The 27,356-nt window shown below is 40.5% G+C and overlaps 1 protein-coding gene, 1 long non-coding RNA gene and 1 pseudogene across 2 annotated transcripts in view; 1 reads left to right on the forward strand and 2 right to left on the reverse strand.

Moving 5' to 3' along the window:
- Positions 1-1,156: 1,156 nt before the first annotated feature.
- On the reverse strand, positions 1,157-18,796 carry LOC125020270 (annotated as a pseudogene).
- LOC125020250 lies at positions 3,865-7,313 on the forward strand. Its single transcript, XR_007114180.1, has 3 exons — positions 3,865-4,078; positions 4,352-4,501; positions 4,886-7,313. It is a non-coding gene; the product is annotated as an uncharacterized LOC125020250 (long non-coding RNA).
- Positions 18,797-19,374: 578 nt separating the features above from the next.
- Positions 19,375-27,356, reverse strand: part of sema4ab (sema domain, immunoglobulin domain (Ig), transmembrane domain (TM) and short cytoplasmic domain, (semaphorin) 4Ab) — a 102,243-nt gene continuing 94,261 nt past the window's right edge. The window contains exon 15 of the mRNA XM_047604241.1: positions 19,375-20,607. Coding sequence (XP_047460197.1) covers positions 19,727-20,607 — 881 coding nt within the window. The 3' untranslated portion in view covers positions 19,375-19,726. The remainder of the gene's footprint in view (positions 20,608-27,356) is intronic.

The raw sequence follows: 27,356 nt of genomic DNA on the forward strand, positions 1-27,356 counted from the left end.
TGACCATGTGCCATGCCACTAGTACTTTCACTGGATGATGGCCTTTGAGGAATAGCATCTCCTGTCTGTCACATTTGTTTTCCACACCAGCACTGGTCTTGGTTCAGGTTCACCCTATGCTTCATTCTACGCAATTAACAAGAAAAAAATGCAACATTTAAAATACAGTCCATGATTAAAGCAAAGATTAATCCACATGACATAACAGTATTGATAATAACAATTGTGAGGCTATTTGGCTATTTTGCAACGTACAACTCCTTTAATGTTTGAAATAGATTTAATCCATCATTGGTGGATTAAATAGCTAATGCTGCAGTAGCCATGTGTAGTCGTCACTTTGACTATCACACTCAAAGTAGTCGTATATTTTTTACATACCTGCGTTAGAATCAATCAACTTAATAAACCTAAAATAATAAACCTAACAAAGCATTATGTACGTAAAATCTGTTCACTTTCACATCCTGAATCAGTCTGGAAAACACTATGTGATCGCAGAGCCTTTCAGAGGTCGAAGGATACCTTTTGCGTCAGTATAAAACGCCTGGGGGGGGGTGACAAATCGTCGGTGGTCGAGGATTATGGGTAGTGTAGGCTTTTCCACTAACCAAAACATACGAATAAAAGTTTATTTCTAAGAATCGAAGGAGGAAAGGTTAAAAGTGAGAGTCATAACATGAAGCTATTTTATTGTTGAATTATCAGTAATACTTTGATGTGTTTGTCTTGAGAAATGTTGATAATGTCATTGGAATAAATCCTCCAAATAGTGAGAAAAACACTTCCGGGCAGAGGGTCCGCGGTTCTCCAATCAGATTGTAGCTCGCCGCATCATATTTCGCCGTGACCAGGTTATTATTGTAGTGAATGGAGGGCTGGCCCCTCTGCTCTAAGCGTCTCTTAGCGCCGTGAGCGGGTTTACATTGGAGTCAATTGAGAACCCTCATTCAGTCTCATACAGACGTGGAAGGATACCTTTTGCATCAGTATCAGATGTCTAGGGGCATGACAAATCGTCGGTATGTTAGGCCTTGGGAACGAGAACGGGTTGCCTGTGCAGCCCTGAAGTCCTCCGGCAAGCTGTTCGATAGACGTGGGCCATAAAACTGAAAGGATGCCCCACCATGTTTCTTTGTCCTAACTCTAGGAACCACTAAGAGGACGATACCAGAGGACCTGCCAGGGGTCGATATGGTAAAAGCAGACATGATAAACATGAGGGACCAAGACCATTAAGACATTTATAAACCAACAGAAGAACCTTAAAATCGATCCTGAAACACAGGGGGAGCCAATGCAGCGATCTTATAACTGGTGTAATATGCTGTCTCTTTCTGGTCTTCGTCAGCACACATGCTGCTGAGTTTTAAAGTAATTGTAATTGTGTGCCGATAACTAAAACCTCAGTTTTGTCCTGGTTGAGCTGTAGGAAGTTATCTCCCATCCATGTCTTAATATGTAAAATACAGTTTAATAGGGCGTAACTGGTCCTGGGTCATCAGGAGACACGGCGATATATAGCTGTGTATCATCAGCATAGCTGTGAAAACTTATTCCGTGTCTCCTGATGACTACGCCAAGAGGCTGTACAAATTAAAAACTTTTGGATCTACGATTTAGCCTTGGGGTTCACCACAATCCAGTTTGTATATATCTCAGAAGAGGAGTGTTCATCTATAGAAACATAAAATTGTCTCCCAGTGAGGTAGGATTTAAACCAGTTAAAAACTACATGAAAGGCCGATCATGTTGTGCAGTCTGCTTAAAAGAATATCGTAGTCTACTGTGTCAAATGCTGCTCTCAAATCCAATAGAAACAGGACAGAAAGTTTCCACTTGTCCATGTTTATTCAAATATTATTTAAAACCTTGATCAAGGTAGTCTCAGTACCGTGATTTGTTCGAAAACCCGATTGAAAAGTTTTGTACAAACTGAGTTTTTATAAAATCATTCAACTGATTAAAAACCATTTCTCTAAAATTTTACTAAAAATAGCAGATTAGACACTGGCCTGTAATTGATCATTGCAGTGTCTAAATTATTCCTCTTCAGAAGAGGCCTAACAAAGGGTGTCTTAAAAGTACTTGGGAAAACCTCTGTCTGAAAAGAATAATTTAAAATATTCAAAACATTCTCAGCTAAAAAAAAAAATCTAACAGATTTTTTAAAAAAATGGTGTAGGAATCAGATTTAAAAGGCAGGTTGCTGGTTTTAACTGAGAGAAAACTTTCTCCAGAACCTTAGCAACAACCAGGACAAAACTATTCAGGGTTTCCACACATAAACTGTCTCTACATTTAAGGTCAGGCTTAAGACTTTCCTTTCTGACAAAGCTTATAGTTAGGGCTGGACTTAACCATCCCTTAAGTCATTTCCCCGTGGGATCAATAAAGTAATTCTTAGTTATGCTGCTATAGGCCTAGGCTGCAGGGGGACGATGCACTGAGGACATGTCCTCTCCTCTGTCTTCTCTGGCTCCTGTCCTCTAATATCTTATCCGTGTATCAGACCTGTGGAGCTCCATAAACTACATCTGCCCCAGTCATCATGGCCTCCTCCAGTTGTCCAGCCACTCCTACCAGATGAACAATTCACCAACCTGCCCATGATTCCTGTTATATTCAGAAACTGTCAATCATCAGCTATGTGTTATGTCATTAGATTCTACATGTTTCCTTCGGCTTGATATATGTATCTATGACAAAAGTTTGTTCATCTCTTTCTCCTGTTCTTCTTTTCTCTCTATATTCTCTGTTTCTACCCGGGTGGCCTTCGGCAGATGGGTCTCTCCACATGAGCTGGGTTCTGTTCAAGGTTTCTTCCTGTTAAAAGGGATTTTTTCCTTGCCACCGTCACCCTCAGGCTTGCTGTGGAGGTTGCAGGCCGGTTTTTGTAGAGGGTCTTGAGACAATTTGTATTGTTATTGGCGCTATATAAATAAAACTGAATTGAATTGAATAAAAACATAGGTTCAGCTTTAATAAAACGAGATTGAGAATGACTAAAAGCTGACCTAATAGTTTTTATTTTACTGCTGAAGTGAGCTGCTAATTCCTCACATTTGGAGTCTATTGACATCATGCCAGACATGTTAAAAACCAGGCTGATTAGTCTGTCGATAGTGGAAAAAAGTGTTCTGGGGTTATTATGGTTTTCACTGATCATGTTTGAAAAATGTGCCTGTCTTGCGTCCTTTATTGCCTTATTGTAGTTTTTTTTAGCTCAGACATTTACAATGTGGAGGTTTATTTATAATTTGTTCTTTCTCCATTTCCTCTCTGCCACCCGATACTTTCTTTTTAATTGCTTTATTTCTTCATTCACTAGCAAGGACCACACTTCCAAACAGAGGGACGAATTAACAATTTATTGATGAATGATTATGGGCGAATAGGAAAATAACGATGGAATGATGTGAGTACGATGTGGGGAAGCTTTGTGAGCGAATCCGCCCGATGGACCCCCAAAAAACAGCATTATTGTTGCGGAATGAAGCAGACTTGAAGTTACTAAGATCTGAGTGGCTGTAACAATCAATGGTAGGCTTGGGAGGACCGACAACCTAGGGACTGGATTACGTAGTCTGAATTGGCATTTCGTGCAGCTGAGGAGTGACCAGAGTAATACATGGAAGTCTGACGAGAAACGAACTTGACAGAAGTGGACTCGGAGACTCGTAGACAAATGGGCATGCCCCCCACCCCCTAAAGTTTTACTTTAGTTAGCTCTCCATCTGGATAAACCTACTCTCTCCACTATTTCAGTAACGTTAGCATCGGTCATGTGTTTTGCGACATGAATTAACAGTCAGCAATAGAGTATCATGTCATTGTTGCTACTGTGGTGCTGGTACAGTACAAATAACATGTTGCTTTCCATTGTGTTTGTGGGCATGTTTTTAATGACTGCAGTATGAAACAAAGGCAGGAAGAGATCTCCAGTTTTTTCACAAAGAAGAAAATTAGCAGGGAGAGTGCAGGTGACCAGCAGGAGTGTGGCAGTGAGGGTGAAGCTGAATGCTGCCAGGCAACTAATGCAAGTTTCCAGGCCAGACCAGCACTCATGAAGCTCCAGGTGAAAATGCAGACATTAGGGAAAACCTTTAAAATGTGAAATGTGGTGCTCTGCAGTTTTACAGTTTTTCAGTGAATGAAGGAATTTAAATATCTCCTTTTTAATCACAGTATAAAATTGGCACTATGCACTTAAAATTGTGCATTTGTTAAGTCTCTGCAATTTGTGCTATATATTATAAAAAATAATCATGTATGCTTTATTAAAAATAAAATTAAATCATGTATGTTCAATTAAAAATAGAATTAATGAAGTGTTGACTGTGTCAATCAGTACTTTCAGATGCACAAAGGGAGAGAGCTGACCCTGAAGACCATGCCGACTCAGATGACAGCTGCAGCAACTCCAGCAGTTGCAGCAGCTCCAGCAGCAACGGGAACCTCCCTACTACTCCTACTTTTGCCACACCGAAAGGTCAACAAGGTAGAATATTTATTAAAAATGCTATTAACCTATCACCATCAACATGTGAATTAATCTTTTGTATTACTTGCAGAAATGCAGTTGTCCCTTAATATATTTAAAAGGGTAAAGCTTGACAATCCAAATGTTACTTTGGAGTTGTCATTGCTTAATGATCCAACTCAACTTTTAAAAAGTTAAATAAAATGTTAAACATCTTTTAAAAATCACCTTAATTCTTCTTCCTCATTTAAAAATTCCAGAATCTACATGTATGCATATATTTTTCCAGACATTGGCTGTAGGAACAAGAACAAAATGCATATTTTTGTGTTTAAATGTCAGTGTCGATCATGAGTATTAATTTCCATAGACTCATTTTGGATGTATTTTTAATATTTCCAGACATTTCTCAAACCAGAGCTGCAGATGCTGTACAACCTATCCTGAAGACCTTCCCTCGCACTCAGCACAGACAGGGAAGAACCAGGGCCTTCAGCGCTTCCTGGTATAAAGTCTATACCTGGGTTGAATACTCTCAGTGCCAGGATAGTGCTTTTTGTTTTGCTTGCAGACATTTTTAGCTGCCCTCTGTTCCGGAGACAACGTTTACCTCAGCTACTGGCTTTTCAAATTGGAAAAAGGCCATGTACAAAGATGGAGGTTTCCGCTAACATGCTAGAGCAGAGTACCATCTTAATACCACGGTGGCATGCACGGAGTATCAGAGGAGTGTTGAGAACAATACATCTTTATTCCAGGCAATAGACAAACAGTACCAAAAAAAGGTAGAGGAAAATAGGATATATATCAAAACAGTTGCTGATGTTTTGCTCTGCACAGCCACGCCATTGGGAGTCAGAGGACTCAGGAAACAAGAGCAACTTTCTGGCCATTTTGGAACTCATAGCCAAGCATGACCCCTTAATAAAACAGAAAATGGGACATAGCAATGCCAAGTACACCAGCAACCATATTCAGAATGAGATTTTAGAGGATCTAAGCAGATATGGTGAGAAAGGACATTACTGAAGAGGTAAAAGAGAAGAGGGTGTTAATGTATTCTAGCTGATGAAACAAAATACTTAAAAACAGGAACAAATTTCATTAGTACTCAGGTACTACTACAGAGGTACAGTACATGAAAGCTTCATGCATTTTGAGCATGCAGACAAACTTGATGCTGCTGGGCTAACTGAAAAAATGATGGCTATGATGGGGCTTCAGTAATGAGTGGCAAGCACAGTGGTGTGTCTGCAAGGATACAGTCCCTGGCCAAGCATGCCTTCTATGTGCACTGCAATGCACATTGCCTAAATTTGGTTATTGTGGACACAGTCAGAGCAGTACCAGAAGGGTCATGCTTTTTTTCTTTGCTGCAGCGCCTTTATGTGTGTCTGTTGGGTTCCTATGTCCACCATAAGTGGCAGGACATACAGTGCTCAATTTATCAGGAGGATCAGCCTTGAGAGTTGCCCAGACTCGATGAAAGTAGGTGGGCTTGCTGGTATAATGCTTGCCAAAACCTAATGGACCAGCTTCCAGCTGTGCTACAAGTCCTTTATGACACTGATGGGGAGAATAATAGAGACATAAGTGTAGAGGCATGTGGACTGCGAACGCAGCTAAATCTAGATTTCATTGGCCTTCTAGCAACCTTTAGAAAATTCCTTAGAGATGCAAGGTTCTTAAGTGATATGCTGCAGCCCTCATCAGTGGATCATGCCAGAGCAATTGACCTCACTGAGGCACTGCAGGACTCAATAGTAAAATACAGAGATGAATCGTCTTTTGACGAGCTGTGGACAGAAGTGCTAAGCATGGCTCAGCAGTGCAACATCAGTACAGAGAGGATGCCTAAAAGCCAACGTAAAACAAGCACTGCTCTTAACGACACTATTGTCATATCCACAGCTGGTCAGCATTATAGTGACATCGGCAAGGATTATTAAGGATTATTAAGGATTAAGTCCGTTTACCATCCAATCCTAGACCGTGTAAATGCTGAGCTAGAAAGGCGGTTTTCAAAAAATAATTGTGATATCATAAGAGGGATTCAGGCACTTAATCCTAAAAGCAACGGCTTTTTAGAGGAGCCTCCTTTGTTTTTATTTGGAACCATTTACAACACAAACCTGGAGGATCTGAAGCATGAGCTCCACCAAGAGAAAGGAGAAAGAGAAAGGAGGCAGCTGGAATGAAGAATCTCACGAGTTTTCTTGAGTTTCTTCTATGTCTTCTATGAACTGTTCAGGTTGTGCAAAACTGATTTGGCCCTATCTGTAAGCACAGCTGCTGCAGTTTTTCTTCATTGAAACTAATCAAAAATCACTTGCGCACCACCATAAACAATGAAAGACTTGAGTGATCTTGGGGTGCTAAGTGTGGTGCCAAGTGAGCCAAGGTCTTGGATATGGACGAGTTTGTAAGGTTGTTCAGCAGCAAACACGGCAATACAGTTATTTTGAAGTGTCAGCACCTCCAAATGAATGGTACATTGAGTGGTACTTGATCTAAGTGTGATACAGAACACATAATTGTTTATAGTACACCGTGTAAAGAGCTGAGCAGTACTGATTTTGAATATTGTTGTCGTCAATTTCACTGTGAGAATTTGAGTGGCAGTGGTGAATTATTTTTCTTAAGAGTAACTACTACTGAGAGCTAAAGCACTAAGTTCTGATTTAGAGTGTAGTGGTAAGTGGTACCTACCATGTTAAAAACGGATTACTGAAGTGAACTAACACTATTGATGCCAAATGTAAACATTGCTGTTCTTTTAAATGTTACTGTTCTAAATTTCATTCTTAGCCTTATTAAAACTGATAACTACACAGAACCCTGAGCTTTTTTTTTTTTTTCAGTTTTTTTTTTAAACTGTGTACTTTTGGGCTGAAGAAAATTCTGTGGACGCGCCCCTGAACTGGGGATGAGGGTTGGGTGTGGGCTGCCAGTAAATATGGTAAATGGTCTTTTCTATCTACTCAAAGGCTGACCTGTTCTATTAGGAACCACAAGTAGACCTGCACTTTGAGATCTGTTGGGACAATATGGTTCTATGAGGTCTTTTCAGATATGATGAAGCTAGGCCCAGATATGATAAAGCTTTTAAATTCAATTCTAGATTTTAAAGGGAGCCAATGAAGAGAAGCTAATACTGGAGTATTATGATCTCCCTTGCTAATTCCTGTCAGTGCTCTTGCGGTTTTTTAAAGAGCTATTTGGACAGCTAGATAGTGACGAGTTACAATAATCCAGCCTGGAAGACACAAATGCATGAACTAGTTTTTCTGCATCACTCTGAGAAAGGATGCTCCTGATGATGATGATATTGCGAATGTGAAAGAAAGCAGTCCTGGTCACCTGCTTTATGTGAGTATTAAAGGACATAGCCTGATCAAATATGGCACCAAGGTGTTTCACAGTAGTACTGGAGGCCAAAGTAATGCCATCCAATGAAAGTAGGTGATTAGATAATGAATCTCTGACATGTTTAGAGCCAAATACAGTGACTTCTGTTTTGTTTAAAAGTAGAAAATTACAGGTCATCCAAGCCTTTATGTCTTTAAGGCATGCTTGGAGTTTAATCAGCGGATTAGTTTCATCAGGTTTCATGGATAAATAAAGCTGGGTATCATCTGCGTAGCAATGGAAGTTTATGCTGTGCTGTCTAATAATATTGTCTAAGGGAAGCATGTATAATGTGAATAATATTGGTCCTAGCACAGAACCCTGAGGAACTCCATAGCTTACTTTGGTATATATAGAAGAGTTGTTGTTTACATGGACAAACTGGAATCTGTCTGACAGATATGATTCAAACCAGTCTAGTGCAGTTCCTGTAATCTTGATCACATTTTCAAGTCTCTGTAGTAGAATACTGTGATCAATAGTGACAAATGCAGCACTGAGATCTAGCAGGACAAGTATAGAGACCATTGAAGCCATGAGGAGATCATTGGTAACTTTAACCAGAGCAGTTTCTGTACTATGATGAGTTCTAAAACCTGACTGAAACTCTTCAAACAGACCATTCCTGTTTAAATGATCAACCGACTGATTGGCAACAACCCTGTCTAAAACTTTAGAGCTAAAAGCAAGGTTGGAAATTGGCCTATAGTTGGCTAAAACATCTGGGTCAAGAGTGAGTTTTAAAGTAATAGTTTAATTACAGCAGTTTTAAAAGACTGGGGCACATATCCTGTTAATAAAGATAAGTTTATCTGATTTAATATGGAGGTATTAATTAATGGATAAACCTCCTTGAGCAATTTAATCGGGTCTCAGGAAGATCAATTAGAAAGAAAGAATACAAATATTGACTAGGTCCTACAGAGGTTTCTAATACAACTGTACTTACATCTTTGACAGCTGGAAGGGTGCTATGAATTTTATCTCTAATGCCAACAATTTTATCAGTGAAGAAGCTCATGAAGTCATTACTGCTGAGGGCTGAAGGAATAGATGGCTCAACAGAGCTGTGACTCTTTGTCAGCCTGGCTACAGTGCTGAAAAGAAATCTGGGGTTGTTCTTGTTTTCTTCTATTAATGAAGAATAATATGCTGTTCCAATCCTCCAGAGAGTTTTTTTTTTTTTTTTACAAGTTGTTAAACTATCTTTCCAGGCTATGTGAGCTTCTTCCGAATTAGTGGAATGCCAAATTCTTTCCAGCTTTTGAACTGCCTGCTTTGAACTACGCAACTGTGAATTATACCATGGAGCTACCCTCCTCCGATTTATCACCTTCTTTTTAAGAGGAGCAACTATATTTAGAGTTGTGCTAAGTGATGCTGTCGTGCTGTCAACAAAATATTCATCACATCACTGACATAAGGCACTGAGGTAAATACTGAAGGAATTAATTCCTTATATCTAGTTATAGCATCATCAGATAAGTGTCTACCATAAAGAAATGTCTTTCCAATTTCTGTGTAATCTAATAGTAAATTCAAATGTTACAAGGAAATGATCGAACAATAGAGGGTAATGAGAATATACTGTTAGACCTTCAGTTTCTATGACACAAGTTAGTACAAGAAGGTGTGATTGAAACAATGAGTTGGACCGTTTACATTCTAAGAAAAGCCAATTGAGTCTTGTAATGACATAAATGAAGAGCTAAGACTGTCACTCATAACATCAACATGGATGTTAAATTCACCTACTATAATGACTTTATCTGTTGTAAGCACTAAATCACATAGAAACTCAGAGAATTCAGCTAAAAATTATAAATAATAATAATAAATAAATCAGAGTGGAAGATTGCTGCCACTCCTCCTCCTTGGCCTGTACCTCAAGGAATGTGATAGTTACTATGACTGGGTGGCGTGGACTCATTTAAACTGACATATTCATCATCCTGCAGCCACGTTTCAGTCAAACTAAATAGATAAATCTGATGATCAGTTATCAAATCAAAATGAGAGAGACCTGACATTCAAGAAACCACATTTGATTTTCTTATCGCTCTGTTGTACGAGTGAATTTGTGTTGATTTGGATAAGGTTCCTATGAATAACTCCTCTATTGTTATTTTTCCATTTAAAAAATCTGGGAGCAGACATCACATCTATGGAGTTTGGGGAGTTATGGGTTTGAGACAGTATTACAGAAGCGGCAGAGAGGCGTGTAAGACTGCAACTCTGCCACCTGGGGTGAACTCTGGATTGTCATGGTTTTGGGGTGTTAATAAAATCAGAGAAATTCCTAGAGATAAGAGAAGCACCCGCCAAGGTGGGGTGAACTCCATCTCGTGTAATTTGACCAGGCTTTCCCCAGAAAGAGTTCTAATTATCGACGTAGGCCACCACCTAGATCACCAGTGGTGGAATGGCGACATGCGACTATACATATCGTCACTAGTCAGATTGAGAAAGAGAAAACTACGGAGTCCGACATAGTTTTAGCAAACTTACACACCGATTCAACATTACGTGATTTTAACAGAGCTAAAACAGTGCAAGCACACACAGCAGCGGTTCAAAATCGGGAAGTGTACATACGCTTACTCACATGACAAACATGGGAATTTAGGGAAAAATGTTCATTTCAACTGTTCTCTTTTTCATTCATTGTGTATTTAATGTGTACAAAGTTTTCTTTTTTACGTGTTTTGTCTGTGAAGTGTCTTTGAGTTTTGAAAAGCGCTATACAAATAAAATATATTGTTATTATTATTATTATTATTATTATTATTATTATTATTATTATTATTATTATATGCACTTAATCAGTAGTTAGTCCTCAGCTCTGTACAGTAATCTCAGTGTTCTGTATAGCAATCAATTTTAGGAAAATAAGCAACAATCAAATTCTCACATTTTTCAATTTCATTGTGAGAATTTGAGTGATGCATATTCTTCATAAAACTAGCTGCTATACAGCAGGAGTCTTCACTTTTTTTCAGACCAAGGACCCCCAAACTGATGGAGAGATTAAGTAGGGACCCCCTACCTTCCATATAATTTTATATGGTATATTATTTTGATATCGTTTGTATTTATATTATTATTATTGTAGAAGTGTCATTCCTTAGTCCATGACCCCTGACCTCTGACCCCACCCACCCACCTCCGTCCCCAGCTCCTCCCACTGTCGTAAAGCATTGACTGTATGTACTAGTCGTAAAGCGGCTATCCAGGACAGGTAGGTTGTCTTTCTGCCCTGCTAATGTTTTTTGAGCTAATGCCTTACTTTGCTTACATGAAGCACATCGTTTACATATTAAAGCAATGATTTCGAATGGTTTCAATCATTAAACGCAAGAATATGAAAACAATCTAATTTGTGAGTTAAAACTAGCTGTGTCTGGTAACTTTTGTCTAGCTAGCTTAAGCCACCTACGGGTAATCTGCGCTGCCTGCACGATATGCGGTAACATAATGTCTCATTAGGCTGCTTTAAACAAAAAACGTGATCTGCTTATGTGTTTTCATTCAAACCTTTCTGCATAAAAACAAACACAGCTAGAGCACTAAAGATTTGCCTCTGTTCTTCTTGTAGTTGCTGTCAAACCATCTCCTGACCTCTGACCCTGAATCACGTCACCAACCCAAAGGCACTTTTAAGAGCCACATCTCTAGGACCAAGCCGTGCCACTTTTGTGGCCTGTTTCATGTGTTTGTGTAATGTGCTCAGAGCGTTGATAATCATTCTGATTATGTGTGTTGGTTTAAATGAAAATAAAGTGAACTAAATGCATTTCTTTTGTCTTTACTGTCCAGGCATTTCATTTGCTCTAATTTACCTAAAGCTGACAAATAACACCTATGATATTAACACTGTGCATATGAGGTAAAGATGCCAGACTCAGGACTTAGTTCATTGCACCTTTTAATTACTCATAGTAACTTATATCAGTTAATAATAGTGTCATATTCTTGTCACTTTACTTAGCGCTGACAAATAGCACTGACAAATAACGCAACTGCATGGCTGTTTATAACAGTGTGCTGTAGGGAGATGTATAGAATTATTATAACTTTATTACATATACTTATAACTACAGATATAAAGCACTATAGGCGAAGTCAAAAGTCATTATGCATCACTATACACATTTAGCAAAGCAAAGTAGTTATGATGCATTATAAAACTAACAAGTGACTAGGCAGATATTTACATATTTATAATGCACTATTCAGATTAAAATTATAATCATTCATAACCAGTTGTCATAATGCATCATGAAGTTGGTTATAACGACTTGTGAATATGTATAGATGGTAATAATGACCATTATAATGCTTTATAGACACCTTATAAAACATTATGAGTGTATTCATAGGGCATTATAAATACAACCTTCATAGAAAGTGTTACCGGTTCTTCTTATCTGGTCTGGGTTCAGGACCCACCATCACCACTTAATGACAAGCCATAACCCAAAACGAAGAACATTTTCAACTTGTCTCAACTTTAAATTTCAACTTTTCAACTTTATCGAATGAAAAGATTGTGCAGTTTGTACCTGACATAGCAGAATAGAATATCACAGGATGAAATCACTCAAAAAAACGAATATAATGATAAATCAGAAAGATTATTTCAATTAGCTGCAATCGAATTAAAACCAGAACACTTCACTCCAGTGACTTCAGCCTTTTTGTTTGTTTGTTTGTCTCTTTGAGTTGTGATCCCAATATCTTAACTCCCAACTTTTCTTAACTAACAACTTATCTTAACAATATCTTAACTTCCAACTGGAAAGTGTCTCTGACTGGACGAAACACAATTTAACTTTAACTTTAATTTAAAAATTGTTTTATTGTTTTTTTTCATTGTTGTTGCTTTTTTACATTAACCAAATTACTTTTGGGAAGCGGAGTTTAACCGGGAGATTATTCAGTTACGTTATATTAGTACTGAGACGTCTGTAGTCAGGTCCTCTTATGTTAGCATTCATTTGTTAGCTCAGTAATTCAGACTATTGTCTATTGGTAATGTTAAATGGTTTTGTTTTTATATAGCATTTTTCTACCTATTGGTACTCAAAGCACCTTACAGTCACAGATACATCTACCCATTCGCTCACACAAGCACACACATGCACACAAACATTCACACACCTGTGCCACACAATGGGAGCAACTGGAGATGCAGTGTCTCGCTTAAGGACACTTCCATCATGCGGCACATTCCGGGGATCGAACTGTTTACTGCTCTACCTACTGAGCCACACACCCCTCCCACCTATGCAAGCACCAGCTTATCATCACAGTCATGTTCTCCTCCTTCAAGTCAGCCTAAATATCTATATATTAGCTGCATCTAATGCATATCATCAACCAATATTGCATCCATAATCCATAATTATTATAATGGCTAATTAAAGAATACTTATTTTTACACATGCATATACTAAATTAGAGTGAAACTCACTTATTTTGAATTTTGTTCAGATACAAATAGAAATGCTTTTTCCCCTCAACAAATACAAATAGAAATACTGGATGATTTGCATACCCCTACTAGACAGCACTAGACACTAGACAGTTTTCCCAGCTGAGGGAGTCCTGGATGTCAGGTTCATTACATTACAGTTAGTTGTTTTAATGTTAAAACTTTCAGCGTGACATTCATATGTCCTGCCAATTCTAGTGAGGAGACAAATGTTTTTCATTACTTAACATTTAATATTCAACATTTTCAGAAACAGTTTAAACCTTAACTATGTCAGTGTCAGGTGTTTCGTTCCTGCCATCACGTTTAGTCTGATTAATTTATTTTCTTCATATTAATAAGGGATGAAAAACTTGAAAACCATTCACTAATGATGTTCATTGCTCTTGTAAAGGAAAACCTACACTCTGCAATTGTGTGTGCAGCTATGAATACCTCAGCAAAGTTTAATGTTCATCTCCAGAAGGCCATGGACCCAGAAGAGGGGGGAACAGGGCGAGCCCTGTTGCCTAAACAGGTACACACAACAAATATACCAACAGACCAATCTTGTCCTTGATACCATGGTGCAACACTGCAGCCACTGTCACAGAGTGCTCCGTTGAACACTGGGCTGGGGTAAGAGTAGAGTAGAGGAGACGCTGCATTAATTTAATCATCAATAAAAACACTGATGTGTCGTGAAACATTGTCACTTGATATGTGTGTCTCTTATTCCATCTTTGTCCATCCTCAGTCATTGCCACGTTGTTGTAAAAAAGAGACTGCTTCCTGATTTATTGTAAGTTCTAAGTTTATAATCATAGCCATTCGAATAATCTCTGTGTACATACTTAAGAGTCTAAAAATGTGTGTGAAGCACAAATGCATTAAATAGATTAAAAAAAAAAATTAAAAAAAGGGGAATGCACGGTTATTCACCTCTGGCTTAGTACATTTCTCATTTTCTAATTTCTAAGTAAAAATGAGACAAGTAGGAGTGGACCTATCTGTGCATGTGCAAATGACAAACAAAAACAAGGAGTTGGTCCAAATTTTTGTTTCTACATCTCTGCAAACTTAAGTGGATAGAAGTTGACAAAGACTTATTTAGGGCCACTAAATATATTTCTGTAAATACAGTGTTAGAATTTCATAGTAGAGTATTAGGGCAACTGAAAAGAAAATAGAGAGGTAGAGTAGAGCCTCGAAGTCGGGCACAGATGCTGTGCGGTCCAAGAGGATGCATGCATCCAGAGGCCTGTATCACAAAGCAGGATTACGGACTTAGCGAAGTAACTTCAAGGTTAACCCTGGGTTTCTGGTATCACAAGGCTGGATTCATTCTTATCGAGGTACGTTACCAAGGTAACTTACTTTGAACGGCAAACCTGCTTTGAGTCAGGGTAACTTTCAGGGTTTATCTGAATCCGATAAAAGGTTCCACCCACTGGCCAATCAGCTGTTCGGGAAAGAATCACATGCCCTTTCACTGAAGACTCAATTGAGATTAGAGGCCAAATCGCAAGAAGAGCGTTATGGTCTGAACGCATCTTCCAGGTGATAACCACACAAAGAAGAGTATATTTTTGCCATTTGTCCCCGTTACTCAAACACAGCTCAAAATCAGCATGTTTTCATTCAGGCCAACAACTTGATGTGTTGATATGATGTAATTGGGGCCTCAGCTTCCCGCTTTATTGTAGCCCATATAACATTATGGAATCCAACTCACCAGATGAAATTATGTTTTTGTGTTTGATTTTTTATCTTCTCCCACGTTCGTTTTACTCCAGAGGGATTACATCTGGGGGAATGAGACGAATTGTCAAACAAGCGATTCATCTATGCAGCACAGTGATTGGGATTCATGGCTTTGTTAAATGCAAACTAACTAGGCCATTGATGTGTAATTTATGCAGTTATGCAATCTGCAGTCCTTTGCAATGCCATTTGGCGCCTCTTCAATGCAGCCGCAGTGTTTGACTTTTCGAGATTCACAACAAGACAAACCTGGGTTAAGTTATTGATAACAAGCGTCATGATACCACTTATCCAGATTGTCATTGTTGTGGATAGTTTCAGCTGGATAGGTTGGGAGTAACCCCGGGTAAGTTAAGCTCGCTTCACAGGCCTCTGGTTTCCAAAAACACAAACACTGCTCATTGTACTCTCCCTGTGGGTCCTATCAAGCACACACAGTTTATCCATCCTGCCAATTTGAAGGGCAACTTTATGACAAGTGCATAAGAAAAATAAATGTACCTCCTCTAATTTTTTTTTTTTTTTTCTCGTGGGTGGCCCTAATACTCTTCCGTAGAATTTACATCGTCAGTAGGGTTAGAAACGTTTTGTGCAGAATTTCAGCACAGCCCCAATGATGAGGCAAGGTTCTTGATTTTTAGGAAATTGGACATGTCTTTCTGTATATGTAGGGAGCAATGAATACTTGCCAGAAAGTCCTGCTGGTCCTTTAAGGTTTGTCACCTACTTGACAGCCTCTCTTGCCAGTTTTCTTTTTGTCTTCTTATCTATTCTGGAGCCATGTCATGTTCCTCAAAATGTCATCGCTGTGCCATATTTCCTCCATTTGTTGATGATTGCTTTCACTGTGTTTCTTGGTGTATCTAATGCCTTGGAAATGTTATTGGTGTCCTCATCTTAGCAATACCTTTTATGAGATCCTGTGAATGTTTGGTAAACTTTTTGTGGACCCATGGCTCTTGTAGTAGCATTAAACCAAGGTGTGAGAAAATTGCAGAGATTCATTTGGAGTTAATCCTAGTGACTTCAGGTGAAGTCAGGTGTGTACTGTTTGACATGAGCTTGATGGTAATGTTATTGTGAACACTCTTTTACAATTTTCACTATTTTTTTCTTGATGTATAGCAGGAAAGTCAGGAAAACCGTCTGAATTTCTGTATCAGTGGATGTGAATAGGTCTTACCATACCAGACTATATATAAACATAGCAATTCCAATGCAGAAGTACCTTAAAGTTCAGTACCGCTAATGGTTGCTAGGTTCTGGTGCCAAAATAAATCCGTCTCAACTTTTATTTATTTATTTACAGACTTTTATTTAAAAAAAAAAAAAAAAAAAAAAAAACTTTTGAAGCAGATATGAGCAATTTCTGTGTTTGACCAACAAAGACATAGAAGACATCTGTCATTTAATTCCCCAGACAAGCAAGTCAGTGACAAAGTTATTAAAACAAGAACACACAACACTATCCAACATCAGCAAACCTACTCAATCCATAACACATAACATTGTGAAGAATTTACGCCAAAGTCCACATTGTGGTGAATTGCGTCTCTATTGTTCGAATATAAGTCTGTGCAGTGTGATTAGCTAACCTATCCTGACCAGTGTATTGGTAGTATTTGAGTTAAATAATAAAGAAGATAATAGCCTTTCAAGACATGTTTGAGGACATGTCTAGCTCGACTGACATGTCTGGTCTGACGTGATTAACAAACCATCATCAAGTGCACATCTGATCCCTCAACATGAAAGCAATATAAATACACAGAAGTAGTTTTCAAATTCAAATATGACACTAAAAAAAAAAAAAACTGACATAAAAAAAGAAAGAATATACTACACCTGTCAATGAAACAGTTTTGATTAATGCATGCAATCATTTGTTTCTTGAAACATACACACACATACTGTACAGTATAAGACCATATTTATTCCTATATATTTTTGTTAACTAAAGCTAATAATAACAAAGAAATGTTAAAAAACGGTTAAAAAAGGGATGACTTCCATAGATCATGGGGGGGTAATCGAGCATAGGGGAGGAGTGCAGTACTGGGGGGCCAAAAGATTTGAGCTTGGATGTTGGTGCTGTCAATGAGAGAGTGGAAGAGGATCGGAGGGCACGGGTGGGGTGGTGGGGGATAAGGAGGTCAGACAAGTAAGGGGGAGCCAGGTGGTGGAGGGCTTTGAAGGTGAGGAGTATCTTGAAATTGATGCGCTGTTTAATGTGGAGCCAATTGGCAGGACCGGGTATGGGTAAGGAGACGGGCAACAGAGTTTTGTACCAGTTGGAGACTGTGAAGGGAGCGCGAAGTGATGCCAGTGAGGAGGGAGTTACAATAGTTGAGGCAGGAGAAGATAAAGGCATGGATGAGGGATTCGGCAGCAGGGGGAGAGAGGCAGTGTCTGATTTTGGCAATGCGGCGTAGGTGGAAGTAGGAGGTCTTGACAACGGAGCGGACATGAGGATCAAAGGAGAGGGTGGGGTCCAGGATGACACAGACACTGCGTATCAGGGGGGAGGGGGTGATGGTCGAGGTGTCGATGGTGTGTGAGATGGGTCCGGTATTGTTGAGGATGGATTTGGTGCCTATGAGGCGGAGCTCAGTTAATTGAAGAGATGCAGGTTTCGATGTGGGAGAGGGGAGGGTTTTGGGTGGATTTGGTGCTGATGTAAATCTGAGTGTCATCGGCGTAACAGTGGAAGTCCAGAGTTTGCAGATGATGTGACCAAAGGGAAGAGGTAGCAGATGAAGAGGAGGGGTCCGAGGACTGAGCCTTGAGGGACCTCCTGAAGGAGGTAGGGAGGAGGTGTGGCCAGAGAAGGAGACGAACTGTTGCCCGTTAGTGATGTAAGAAGTGAGCCAGTCGAATGCAGTGCCCTCAACACCGAGGTGGCGCAGCCTTTGAAGGAGGATGGAGTGGTTCACAGTGTCAACCGGTGGAGCAGTGGAGGGGGGGTTACTGACCGTGGCAGTCAGGGAGCTGTTGATTTGGGAGATCTTGTTGCTAAAGGCAAGGATGAAGGAGTTACAGAGGTCAGGGGAGGAGGGTGGGTTGATGGCCGGTGGTTGCAGCAGTTTATTGACGGTGGAGAACAGAATGCGGGGGTTCTGGTTGGTGCTGTTGATGAGGGATTAGAAATGGGCAGAAAATGGCAGCATGGAGAGTGTCATGGTAGGAGGAAATGTGTTGTTTGAGGGCTTCAGCGTGGACAGTGAAGCGGCTCCATTTGTAAAGACGTTCAAGTTGGCAGCTGGTTTGTTTCATGGTGCAGAGTTCCGGGGTCTACCAGGGGGAAGAGTTGATGAATGAGACAGAGGAAGTTTCCCAGGCTAGGGAGTCAAGGGAGTCAAAAAGGATGGTGTTGAGCGTGGTGGCGTAGTTGTCAGGGGAAGAGGGTGCAGAGTCAGGAGGAAAGGCAGAGGATATGAGCTGGGAGAGCGTGAGTGGGTTTACTGCCTCGATGTAGGAGATAATGCATTTTTTGGGGTTATGGGGCGAGGGTAGAGGGGCGGAGAGGAGAATACAGAGGTTGGGGGATTGGTTATTGGTAGGAAGGAGGAGCAGTCTATGTCCAGGGTGTGGCCTTTGGTGTGGGTAGGGAAGTTGATGTGTTGGGTAAGATGGAAAAAGTCCAGGAGAGAGAGGAAGTCGGATGTCATTGGGGCTTTGGGCTGGTCGATGTGGATGTTGAGGTCACGGGTGAGTAGGAGGCGGGAGGAAAGAGAGGATACAATGGTGAGGAGTTCTGAGAGTTCAGAAAGGAAAGAAGGGTGTGGCGTTGGGGGACGGTAAATGAGAACAGAGGTAATTGAATTGGGGAAGGAGAAAGCGAGATATTCAGAGGATATAATAGATGGGAGGTTGAGGTTTAGTTCAGTGATGGATAGGGATTGTTTATGAAGAACGGCAACACCTCCCCCTCGCCTGGAGATGCGGGGTTTGGTGATATAACTGTAGTTGGAAGGGGTGGCTTGATTGAGAGCGTAGAATTCCAGGGGCTGTTGCCATGTTTCACAGAAGAAAAGCAGGTCAATGTTGTTGTCTAGTAGCAGTTGATATATTATAAACTATACTACTATTATATACTGTTTAGTTACAATAACACTACCATCATATCATCAGTACTACTGCCATCATCTTGCCACTGCGCCTTATCTACCTATGTATCTTGTGTTTTTTAAGTGTCCTTGTGTGTTTTTACCTTTGCTTTTAGTTTTATGCCTCTGTATTTTATTCTATTGTATTTTATTGTATTCAAATACTGGACTGCTATGACAACCTATCTCTATCTAAACACCATGACAAAACATCCCTAACTATGTGTTTCATTACACTCAACAGCTTTGACATGTTTTGTTTTTCACTTAAATAAAACACAACACACATGTTAATTATTATTATTATTATTGATCTCCGCCCTGATATTAAACTCAATAAACTGCACACTGTTATTTTATGACATTATCATACTTTAATGTGTACATTAATGTGTCCTGGGAGTGTTGACACTTGAATGCTCGTTACTCGTAGTTCGATTCCCAGGATGTATGTTAATGCAAGGTCTGAAATGGGCCAGAATATATTATCTGTCACCTGGAATGGCATCCTTTATCTCTGGTCTCATCTATAGCATTCATGTGTTCGGGATGTTTAGATTGTGCGTTGCCAAGATTCCCATTAGAGCCTATGAGTGTCCCATTGCAATCAAACCCACGTCTATGCAGTGGTTTTCCATTGGATTTGATCGAAGATGTGTTCCCTCTTAGGGCTTCCCATTCCAAAGAAGTCCTTCTGTCAGAAGGAGTTCCTGTCTGGGGAACTGTTCTGCTGTGCAAGCGTTGTCTAATGACATACATAAGCAGAATAATAAGCAGACTGAGACAGAGTAACAGCAGAACCGAAACAACAATCAACTCCTTCAGGTAGCAGTGGCCTCGGGCCACCTTCACATGCTCCCCATCTTGGAATTCTGCTTCTTTCTGCTCAGATTCCTCCTTCCAGAGAGTCAAGTTTCTGCCCAGCTGCCCAGTAGTGACCTTAGTGCCCTTGATGGTCAGTGTTGGCTTAGAATTTCCTAGTTTTGATTCTGTTCTTTTAGGCCAAGTCCCACTTGAGGCATGTAGTCCAGATCCAGCTCTAACCACAGCCTGTGTAGTTTGTATGGGGTGTATCTGAGGCCAGGTGTAAGTAGTTGGAGTTTCTGCCAAGGGAGTGGTCTTCTGTTTGATATGATAGATGGCCATAGTTTGTTGGTAGCCATTCTCTGTGGACAGGCAGATGTAGTGACCTAGTGTGGCAGGGGTGGCCACAAAGCTCAAACTCCCATCCTGCAAGTGCAGATACAGGTTTGCAGACAGTCGGCTGTTGGGCCGCTCCCACAGTTGCTGGGACAGCTGTGATGATGCAGGACATGACAGCCGCACCACTTCATTCAGAGACACTGACAGAAGCTCGCCTGCAGGACATGAAGCTGATTAAAAGATTACTACTCTCTAGAACCTAATAAAAGAAACACCCTTCTTGACACACCTCAAGCTGGGCGGCAAGCCACTTCACTGTAGCACTAGTTTTCTGGGCGTTTACGGAGAAGCATGGATAGATAAATATTGACTTGAGAAGTTTAAATTTAAATGTAGTTTTACAGTAAAATGTTGATCATATAAAGGGTGTGCATGTATACTTTTCACTGAACAGAAAGAGGACCAGGCAGAGGTGGCAGAAGCTGGAAATAGACGAGCACCATAACCAACATGGTTTTGGACATATAGCCAGATAGTTCTGAAAGACAATGTCAATTCTCGGTTCAGACATGGATCCACACTGTGCAACTTTGACCAATTGAAGAAGCAGTGACACTAACATGTGCATGTCAGTACTGATTTCTCTCAGTGCTTTGTAAAGACATGAAATTATATACAGTGTTAATTTTGACAGACATTTTTGATTCAGCCTTAGTCCTCAGACGAAGATGCATATTATAGTTTTAGTTTAGTTTTAGCTGATATAAAGTCATTGCATTCTGTCAAATTTAAATATTGTACTTAGTCAAATTCCAACTTTAAATTTGGTAGCTAAACCAAAATTCATCTCATCTCATCTTCTACCACTTAATCCTCACTAGGGTCGCCTATCCCAATAGATGGCCATAGTTTGTTGGTAGCCATTCTCTGCGGACAGGCAGATGTAGTGACTGAGTCACCAATTAGCCTAACAAGCATGTTTTTTCGAAAAAAAATAAAAATAAAATAACAAGCATGTCTTTGGATATAATATAATTACTAATAACTCCTCCTTGAACTGTCACCATATCATGGTGGAGGGGTTTGAGTGCCCTAATGACCCACGGGGCTATGCTGTCCAGGGCATTTTGCCCCTGGTAGGGCCTCCCAAGGCAGATTGGTCCTAGGTGAAGGGTCAGACAAAGAACAGTTCAGAAGACCCTGAATGACAAGTATAAACAAGTGACAGTGTACCCGACCCGGAGGGCTACCAGGGACCCACCCTTGAGCCAGACCTGGGGCTGGGGCTGGGGCTGGGGCTCGTGGGAGGTGCAGGAAGGGTCCAATGCAGTGTGGATTGGGTGGAGGGGGTCTTGGCAGTATGATCCTTGGTTATGGAAACTTGCTCTTGGAACATTCTTTCACCTCTCTGGCAAGAAGGAGCCGGAGCTTGCGGAAGAGGTTGAGCGTTATCGACTAGATATAGCGTTGACTCTGGAACCCAAGTCCTCGAGAGGAGTTGGACTCTCTTCTTTGCTGGAGTTGCTCCGGCTGAGAGGTGAAGGGCCGGGGTTGGCTTTTTGCTTGCCCCAAGCATCTCCACTTGGAGATTCTCCCAGATGGACGAAAAGTTTTGTAACCTACCTCAGCTCCTACTGTCAGTGACAAGTTGCTTCCCTGCGCATTCGGGTCAGGGAATGGGTCCCTATTGTTGTTTGTGCTTATGCTCCAACACACTCTTTTCGGAGGCCCTAGGTTGGACACAGGATTGCACCCCAGCTGGGGTCTCCATTGTCCTTCTGGGGGACTTTACGCTCTCGTGGGCAATGACAGCTTGACCTGGAGGGGCGTTATTGGAATAACTGAACCCAAGCGGTGTTCAGTTATTGGACTTCTGTGCGAGTCGCAGTTTGTCCATAACTAACACCATGTTTGAACATAAGGTTATCCATCTGTGCTCTTGGCACCATGACTGCCTAGGTCGCAGGTAAATGATTGACTTTATAGTCGTACCTGTGACTGTATGTTCTGGACACTTGGGTGAAGAAAGGAGCAGAGCTGTCAACTGATCACCACCTGGTGGAGAGTTGCATCAGATGGTAGGGAAAGACACTGGCGCAGACCTGGTAGGCCCAAACAAATAGGGAGGGTCTGCTGGGAACACTTGGGGGTGGTGGGGGACATTGAATCTGAATGGGCCACGTTCCACTCTGCCAGTGTCAAGGCTGCTGTGAGTTGCAGCTACGACAGTAACCATGGCGGGAGCTGTCAAGCTGAAAAGAAGGCCCACAATGCATGGTTGGTCTGTGGATCTCCGGAGCAGCTGACCGGTACCGGATGGCTAAGCGGTCTGCGGCCGGGTGTGGAACCATGGACGAGCTTTTTACCCTCACTGGGGTGCTGGGGAAATGGGAGTTTGCCCAACCAGTCCATATGTGTTTTGTGGATTTGGAGAAGCCCTACGACCATGTCCCCAGGGGCATCCTGTTGGGGGTGCCCTGGGATTATGGGGTGGATGGCCTTTTGCTAAGGGCTATTCAGTCCCTGTACCAAGTCCTTTGTCCCCTGTTCTGTTCATAACTATTATGGATAGAATTTCTATGCTCAGCCCTGTGGTGGAGGGTGTTGAGTTTGGTGATCGTGGATCTCATTCCTGCTTTTTGCGGATGATGTGGTCCTCTTGGCTTCATCGAACTATGACCTCCAGCTTTTCACAGCTGAGTGTGAAGCAGCTGGGATGAAGATCAGCACCTCCAAGTCTGATGCCATGGTTCTCGGGAGATCGACAGATGGATCAGAGCAGCGTCTGCAACAATGCGGGCATCTAGCCAGTCTGTCATGGTGAAGAGTTAGCTAAGCCGAAAGGCGAAGCTCTCAATTAGCCGGTCGATCTACATTGCAACCCTTACCTATGGTCATCAACTTTGGGTGGTAACCGAAAGAACAAGGCCGCGGATACAAGCGGCCAAAATGCATTTGCTCTGCAGGGTGGCCAGGCTCAGCCTTAGAGATAGAGTTAGGAGCTTTGACACTCGGGAGGAGCTCAGAGTAGAACCACTGCTCCTCCACGTTGAGAGGAGTCAGTTGAGGTGGTTAGGGCATCTAGTGAGGATGCCCCGTGGATGCCTCCCTTAAGAGGTGTTCCGGGCATGTCCCACTGGCAGGAGGCCTCAGGATCGCCCCAGGACATGGTGGAGGGATTACATTTCCCGTCTGGCCCGGGGATTCCTTTGGAGGAGCTGGTGGAAGTGGCCAGGGAGAGGCCTGCCTGGACTTCCTTCCTGAAGCTGCTGCGTGACCGTGACCCGTGACCCGTGACCCGGACCCGGATAAGCGGAAGAGGCAAGACGATAATTACTAATAAATAATCACACAAGTGTAATATTTCTGTTTCATTCGTTTGATTGGGTTCTCATTGTCAGAACGGAAGTTTTGAGTCATTTTATGCAGACATGTAGAAAATTCTGATCAGTACTGATACCTGGAAGACATTATTTATTTATCCAACTTATGCGAAATTTCCTCGTCACAGTAGTACAGAATTTGACAAGAATATAAACAAAAAACAATAACGAATTTGACAGGAATATTATAATAAAAATGTACAAAGGCCAGTTTAAATAGCGTTTAAATAGCTCCCTCTCTGATGGTTGTCCAATTGGCAAGAGACTTGGAAAACCCCAGCCAATCCTATATCAGTTATGGCCCAAACCGATCTACATACAGAGATGTGAAGAAAAAAAACAGGGAGCACACACTCCTGCCAGACAAACTATATGACTTCAGTTGTAACGAATGTTTTGGACAAGACAGCAGTGATTTGCATATTCCAAAGGACCTCTCTCATCTAGCACGTGAAGATGACTTTTACCCGTCTTGTACAGGCCGTTTGTATTGAGTCCAGTCCAGTTTATTGTTTAGGTGAATACCAAGGTATTTGTGCTCCTCCATAACATCAATGTCCAAGCCTCGGATGTTCACTGATGCAGTGTGAAGTGGTTTCCTGCTGAAGTCAATCACCACCTCCTTTGTCTTGCTGATTTTGATGTGCAGGTGGTTCAGTGTACAAAATTGGTGATGACCTCCCCGTAGTCCAGATCATGTTCCTGAGATACAGTACATGACCGACAATGGCTGTATTGTCAGAAAATTTCTGGTGGTGGAAGCTGTCTGTATTGTGTCTGTGTCTGAAGTATACAGCACAGTACCCTACAGCACCTGTGCTACAGACATTAGACACACAGTCGCGAAGCCTCATATACTGCAGTCTGTAGTCTCTTGTGAGGTAGTCAGGTGTTGAATGCACTGGAGAAGTCAAAGAACACGACCCTCACAGTGCCACCGGTGTTCTCTAGGTGAGAAAGACATCTGTCTGTCCATGGTCTTCATCAGGTGAGAGGTTAAGACTAGTGGCCTGAAGTGGTTCAGCTAACTGGGATGCACAATCTTTGGAACCGAAACCACAAAAGATGTTTTCCACAGGTGTGGAATTCTCTCCAGAATGAAGTTTAACTTAAAGATGTGCATAAAAACCCCAGTACCTTTAAACAGTGTGTTCAGAGATTTGACCACCACATTTTAGCAAGCTTGCAAGTCCATCCAAGCCTGGGGTGATTGTTTGGATTGGTTTTGTTTGGTTTATTGTTATTTATATTTTTCCATCTGAATTTTTACCAACGTTTCTTTAGTAGAGCTAAACAATACATTTTCACAGTACATGGTTAAAGGCAGCATTATCAATAATAATCTCCTCAATCTCTAGTCTCATCCACAGTGCTAAAACAAGAGAAGTGGGATATCACGGCAGTTCTACATTAATAGACATGAGTAGGTAGTTTTAAATGTAGTTATAAATGCTGTATTCCTAATTCATAAACATGTCTGTAACGTGTTTAATGGTGTTTTCATACTTCATACCACATACTAATGATCAATTTAACATTTATTGAATTGAATAGATTTTTTTAGAATCACTTTAGAAAGTGTGTAAGTAAGTGATTCTGTATAAATTCTATAAATTTACATTTATATATGTTATTATTTACAGATAAAGTAATAGTTAATGTGTTTAAAAATTACTGTTATTCATGATTAATTTCGGTAGTTATAAAAGTTACTATTTTTGTCACTGTATCTAAATTGAGGACTATCTATGTCTTATAAGGCATTTCAAGTAATTATTAGTATATAAAAATATTATGTCTTAGTGAAAAAAAATATTAGATATGATGTAGTATTTATGCATTTATATATATGAAAATATATATATGAGATATTTATGAATTTATGAGATCCACCTGGCTGAAGAAGCTCATAATTTATTATACCATGTAAGACAGGTGCTTTTATAATAATTTCACTGCATTTCTTCATTTTACATGAAATGTACAGTTGAAATAAATGTTCTGTATCACTCTGTGTTGTATTTGTTTCATTTTTCTGTATCTATATAGCACTTTACAACAACCCACAGGTGAAGTGCTTTACAAGGGGTCATACAACAATTAAAAACACACCAGAAAACAAGCACACAAATAAAAGTACATAAAAAGCGATAAATAAACAATAAACAGAGGATAAAAAAGTAAAATAAATAAAAAGAAAAAAGAAACAATAATAAAAAAAAGTGTGACCACAGTACTGGGTACTAAAAGCCATTCTAAATAGATTTTGTCTTATAGTTTTGAGTTCAGATTCAAAAAACAAACAAACAAACAAACAAACAAAAAAAACAGGTCAGTGATAAGACGCATCTCAATGGGGAGCTTATTCCAGAGCCTGGGTGCAGCAATTGAATAGACTCAGTCCCCCAGTTTTTAAGTTATGACCTGGGCACTTCGACCTCAAAGCCCTGCCACACTCACAGTTATCATCTGAGATTGATTAGATGGATCGAGGCTGTTAAGAGCTTTAAAAACAACCATTAAAAGTTTAAAATCAGTTTTAAAATGGACTGGAAGCAAATGGAGTGAAAAATGGACTGTATTGCTGTGCTCTCTTCTCTTAGTGTTATTTAAAAGACAGGCCGCTGCATTTTGCGCAAGCTGGAGGCAGCTTGGAGAAGACTGGGAGATCCCAGCATACAAAGCATTGCAACTGATCAATCTCAAACTTATTAGAGCATGGATGGCTTTTTCAAGGTCTTTACGACTCAAAAAAGTTTTGCCTTTGGCCAACAGATTTAACTGAAAAAAAGCTTTGTGGCACCCTATAATGTAATAATTTCCTGAAAATGTAATAACGCCTGAAAATGTACGAAATTTTGCACTTTACTCGATCGAAAATATAATACAACCCAATAATGTAATAACTTTACCAATAATGTAATAAAATATCCTGACTGATAGTGTGATAATATTTTTACCGGCATCAATACATTCAGATTTCTGTAGGATACCAGAAAAGGAAACCTTTTCCTTGAACCTTGAAACATTGTATACTCACTTACCAAGTGATCATATAAATAAATAATGTAATATATGTTGGACATATTTTCAGCAAGCTACCACTGTATGAGACTCTAATTGTGTTCTCCCTTGCAAGCCCTCAAGTGGCCAGAGTGCCAGCGTCCGAGATTGATTGACATATCAAAAGCATAATTTATCTAACGAAACTATTGGCTGTATAATGGAAAATCTGATATAAAGTCCCCTCCAAAGGTATTGGAACAGCAAAGCAAATTCCCTTGTTTTTGTTTCTCACTGAAGACATTTGGGTTGAAGATCAAAAGATAATAGTTCTGTTGGGTTTTAAAGGGGTTAATAAGGCCTTCAGCCTGTGTATAACCTTGTGAAGAATCATGAAGAATGTTACTTGCTATCTCACCATATAAGGAGTTGTCTTTTGCTTTGCTACAGCAGATTAGGACATATCACACCCTGATATCTCACTTGCTGGAAACCAGATAAAGCTTATTGGCTACACATAGAAATTCACTGACACATGAGAGGCATTACTCCTCCCCATTGTCTTACGGGCGGAGTCTAGGTAGAATAAGGTC

The sequence above is a fragment of the Mugil cephalus genome, chromosome 14 (genome assembly GCF_022458985.1).
Source record: "Mugil cephalus isolate CIBA_MC_2020 chromosome 14, CIBA_Mcephalus_1.1, whole genome shotgun sequence".
Lineage (NCBI taxonomy): Eukaryota > Metazoa > Chordata > Actinopteri > Mugiliformes > Mugilidae > Mugil > Mugil cephalus.